Source organism: Melitaea cinxia, chromosome 3 (genome assembly GCF_905220565.1).
Source record: "Melitaea cinxia chromosome 3, ilMelCinx1.1, whole genome shotgun sequence".
Lineage (NCBI taxonomy): Eukaryota > Metazoa > Arthropoda > Insecta > Lepidoptera > Nymphalidae > Melitaea > Melitaea cinxia.
The window spans coordinates 7,635,810-7,640,779 of record NC_059396.1 but is presented as its reverse complement, the minus strand read 5'-3'; the positions used below and the strand labels follow the sequence as shown (position 1 = coordinate 7,640,779).

The window sequence follows — 4,970 nt, the reverse complement described above, 5'->3', positions numbered from 1 at the left end:
TTTCTTGAATCTTATAAAATTGAAGAATCCTAAGTCTGCCATTGCTTGTAATGAAACTAATGACATTCTAGTAATATGTCTTAAAGTGTATTTTTCTCCAGTACATTATTGCTGAACAAAAAATTGTATAGAATTTTTATGTGTATTTATTGTATATGTTGGCATTATTCCTTTTTTAATTATAGACGTTGGCATTATTTTTTTTTTTTAATTAATAATACATTTCATATTTTTTATTCTGAAAAGATACCAATTGTAGCGAACGCAGCCTTACGCTGTCCTGAACGCAGCGTAAGTGTTGTCCGACATATTCATTACCTATATCGCAATAGACAAGAGACATGTAATTAGCTCATAAGGATTAATTAATAAAGTTGTACATTAATATAAATAAGTTTTTATTAATCCATCAACAATACATGGCGCAGTCGTACAAGAACCACGAAGCAAGAAAAGTTCAACAAAATTTATAAGCAACAGACATACTTTATAAGCAACACGAGGAATCGGGTGACAAATGGCCGAAGCGGAACATGAAAAAATTAATATGTCGGGCATTGAATATAGACCACCGCCACCACTAAAGATGGATGTGATTGAAAATCTCTGTCCACAATGGATTAGATTCAAGCAGAGTTTTAAAATATTTTTAACAGCGGCAGGTTATGACAGACTCGCGGAAACACGAAAGGCGGCCATTTTATTGAATTGCGTCGGATATCAAGCTCAAGACCTCTACTTCAATATTTTAAAAAAGTCAGAAACCTCTAAATATGAAGATATTATTGTGGCTTTTGATGACTATTTCATTCCGAAGCAAAATGAGGTCTTAGATACATTTCGATTCAACATGCGGGTTCAAGAAGCTGGCGAGCCATTTGATTGTTTTTATTCAGATGTTACCAAGTTAATAAGGAAATGTAATTACGAAAAATTGGAAAGTAGAATTCTGCGGGATAAAATTGTGATTGGATTACACGAGAAAAAATTGCAGCAAAGGCTACTAGAAGTAAAAGATTTAACGCTGGAAAAAGCGGTAGACATCTGCAGGTCGTCTGAACTATCGGAGCAACATGTAAAGCTGATGTCGAGGTCATCCGTGGCGGTTGATGCGGTGCAGAGCAAGCCAGGCGGTGCAGGTGGTCGAAAGATGCATTTCAACAAGTTAAATACAGTTAACCAAGATAAGTATAAAAATAACGTTTATAAATGTTTAAAATGTAATACTCAACATGGCCTTAGGTCATGCCCAGCCTATGGCAAAACATGTTCGTTCTGTAAAAAACCTAACCACTTCAGTGTGGGGTGTAAATTTAAAAAGAAATTAGTCCAGTCTATTGACGTTGACAATAAGTCAAACGGTAACAATGAGAATGATCTATGACTAGCTAAAGTGCATTCATTAAATATTAATAAAATTAAAGAGTGGTCAGTGATATTACCCGTAGAAAATAAAAAAATTAGGTTTAAGTGTGACACAGGGGCTCAGTGTAATGTATTGTCCTTGTGTGATCTGAAAAACATAGTCGATGATGAAAATCCTTATTGGTCTGAGACTAAAATAAAATTAGAAGTTTTTGGGGGCAGCCAGTTAAACCCATTAGGTAAAACAGTATTAAATGTGTATAATAAAAACAAAATATATAAAACAGAGTTTGTAATATTAAAAGAAAATGTAAAACCTATTTTGGGCCTAAGTTCGTTAATAGAAATGCTAATGCTTAATAATATTAATAGTAGCTGTTCCAATGAGGAAATAAATATAAGCTCAAATAAAAACATGTCTGTCTGCACCACGTTACAAGATATTAATAATATTAAGAGCATCATTTCACCTGATGAAAAACATAAAAACATATTAATAAGCAACAATATTGACTTATTTCAGGGAGTGGGTCAATTTGAGGAAGCCTTGGAGCTGCATATACAAACTGGCACAGTGCCAGTGGTGAAGCCACCTCGACGAGTCCCTCAGGCTCTAAGATCTCGTTTAGAAGACAAGCTAAAAACTCTGGAGGATCACCAAATCATTAAAAAGGTAGCTCATCCTAAAAGCTTTGTTAGCAATTTGGTAATAATAGAAAAAAAAGATAAGTCATTACGAATATGTTTGGATCCTAAAGACCTTAATAAAGTACTTGTAAGAGAACATTATTTGATACCCACATATGAGGAAATTATTACAAAATTAACAAATAAGTCAGTGTTCTCAGTTTTAGACTTGTCTGATGGTTTTTATAATATAAAGTTAACTGATTCCTCATCGGATTTATGCACTTTTAGTACACCTTTTGGAACATATAAGTTTTTAAGATTACCATTCGGAGTATCAGTAGCACCGGAAGTTTTTCAACGCTATAGCGAGAAAGCATTTGGCGACATACCAGGTGTGATAGTTTATTGTGATGATTTGTTAATTGCCTCTAAGTCAGAAGCAGAAAATGATGTCATTTTGGCTCAGGTTTTTGAACGTGCTAGAAAATGTAATGTAAAGTTTAATAAAAATAAATTTCAATATAAACTTAAAGAAGTAAAATATTTTGGACATGTGTTCTCTGAAGAAGGCATTAAAATAGACCCAGACAGAATCAAGTCGATAGTAAGTATTAAAAGTCCGGAAAATAAAAAAATGCTACAAATTTTCTTAGGAATGGTCAATTATTTGCGCAAATTTGTACCAAATTTAGCTAATATTATATCCCCGTTAAGAGAATTATTAAAAAAAGAAGTAGAGTGGTTATGGACCGAGATTCATGAAAAATCATTTATAGATATAAAAAATTTTATCACTAAAGCGCCTGTTTTACAAAGCTTTAACAGTAAATTACCCATAGTTATTCAATGTGATGCTTCAGAATAAGTCGAGTGAATGGTTACAAGGTTTCCTCATATAAAAATTTAGATATAAGTACATATTGTGTTGTGTATAATAAAAAATGTAACATGAAAGAAATGTATCATATAAAACTTTAATTAAGTAAAAAAAAAAAAAAAAAAAAAAAAAATTTGGGGCAGTGTCAATTATAATCAGTTTTTGTTTTTTCTTTTCTGTAATTAGTAATAAGTAAGTACCTAATTAGATCTTTGTTGAGTGTAAATACACATACAATCAACATGTCAATCAATAATCACATTATTGATTGACATATTAATGGTGATCAATAGAAATTGGGAGCTATAATAATATTGTTTTAATTTTTTTTATATATTTTTTTTTTCTCTCTTGTATTGTAGTAAAAAATAATTAGATTTGTCATTTATGTAATAAAAAAGTATACATATATATTTTCTTTTGTAAAAGGGGAAGAAAAGTTGGATACAGTTAATAAGTTTATAAAAAAAAAAATTTTTTAAAAAGGGGAAAGATGTAGCGAACGCAGCCTTACGCTGTCCTGAACGCAGCGTAAGTGTTGTCCGACATATTCATTACCTATATCGCAATAGACAAGAGACATGTAATTAGCTCATAAGGATTAATTAATAAAGTTGTACATTAATATAAATAAGTTTTTATTAATCCATCAACAATACACCAATTGCTCTACTCTAGTGGATTATTTGTGCAATTGGTGATTTTGCTCAATTCGTACAGTTTGTCTTTAACATCTTTATCTTTCATATTCCGTAGGTATTAAAGTAGTAGTATAGTAGTAGTATAGTAGTTTAGGTAAAAAAAGTATTTGCATTGTTTTTTTTTTTTGAATTATTTTTTTTTGCAATTACCACATTTATGTGTAAAAAGATCTTTACAGTGTTACAGCAAAAATAATTAAATTTTATGATTAATAATTTTGTTTTTGGTTTACAATTCAGCACATAGTATCTGTCAATAAAATACCACTCGGCTGATAACACGACGAAATATAAATAAAGTGCAAACAAAATGACGTATCCATTCAGTCGCGTCAACAAACAGTTTGATGATGGATGCGGTGCATTTGTAAACAATATTCATTTCGGCATAATAGCCGATGGCTAGATGGGTCAACGGTTACGCAACTGCCCGCGGATATCTTTAATTTGTACAACCCTGTCGGCACACAAACATTCCTCTTCGGATTGCGTTACTGTCTCATTTGATACATCGATACGATTCAATGCGAATACTGAGACTATTTGGTTAAATAAATCAACATTGTACTGAAAATGGAAATGGAATCAACAAATATTAGTTCACAGATATTATGGGAAATTTGGTGTAATTTAAATTTACATATAACTTAAGGCTATATCTATAGATTAGATCCGTTAAAACGTATACGTTGCAGGATTATATAAATGGAACTTTTCGATATCTTAAAAAGAAATCCTAAACGAAAAATGACTCTGGAACATATTCCACACAGTCTCGAACTCTTCACATAAAGGGGCTTTTAACGAGACCTTTTTCGTAAAGCGACTAAAACATCCCTCAGAATGAACCATTATCTTCTCACGAGGACAAGTTAGCGATCTCCTTCCGTCTATTTTCACAAGTAATAACTAAATTTATCGTCAGACTTTCGGTCGTGGCAGAGTCTTCTAATATGAAAGATAGTTGCAGAGTCGAGTCACGTGCGAGGGCTGGCTCTAGCGACGGGCGGGCGTCGCGGGTGACTCTGGTCGCGACGCGTCATTAAAATTAAGCATCATTACTCTTGTAAAGCGAGTCTCGATGTACCGGAAGGTGGCGGCTTATTGGAAGTTTGTCCTGACATCCCTCGACGCCTACTAATCCTCTGTCTTATTAGTCACTTAACAAATTATTTCGTGCCGCAGTGATCCTCATTCACTGTCGTGGGTTACATGATCGTATGCTTATTTAACCTTTGAATACAAACTTTATTTGGAACTGTATATATACAAATTATATGGCGATTTTACGTGTATAGTAAAAAAAAATATTTTAAATAAAAATACATGTGATTGTGAATTGATATTTTAGTGTTTTGATTTTATATGACAAGATTTTTAAAAGTCTTAATTAAATA

General features: G+C 32.3%; 2 protein-coding genes across 2 annotated transcripts; both read left to right on the top strand.

Moving 5' to 3' along the window:
* The first annotated feature begins 259 nt into the window (after positions 1-259).
* On the top strand, positions 260-2,527 carry LOC123669368. The gene is made up of 2 exons (XM_045602975.1): positions 260-1,604; positions 1,889-2,527. Exon 1 carries the CDS (start codon positions 518-520, stop codon positions 1,382-1,384), a length of 867 nt encoding a protein of 288 aa, XP_045458931.1. The 5' UTR covers positions 260-517; the 3' UTR covers positions 1,385-1,604; positions 1,889-2,527.
* On the top strand, positions 1,781-2,949 carry LOC123669745 (uncharacterized protein K02A2.6-like). Its single transcript, XM_045603336.1, has 2 exons — positions 1,781-2,402; positions 2,844-2,949. The coding sequence occupies exons 1-2, from the start codon at positions 1,781-1,783 to the stop codon at positions 2,858-2,860; spliced, it is 639 nt and encodes a 212-aa protein (XP_045459292.1). The 3' UTR covers positions 2,861-2,949.
* Positions 2,950-4,970: the final 2,021 nt, after the last annotated feature.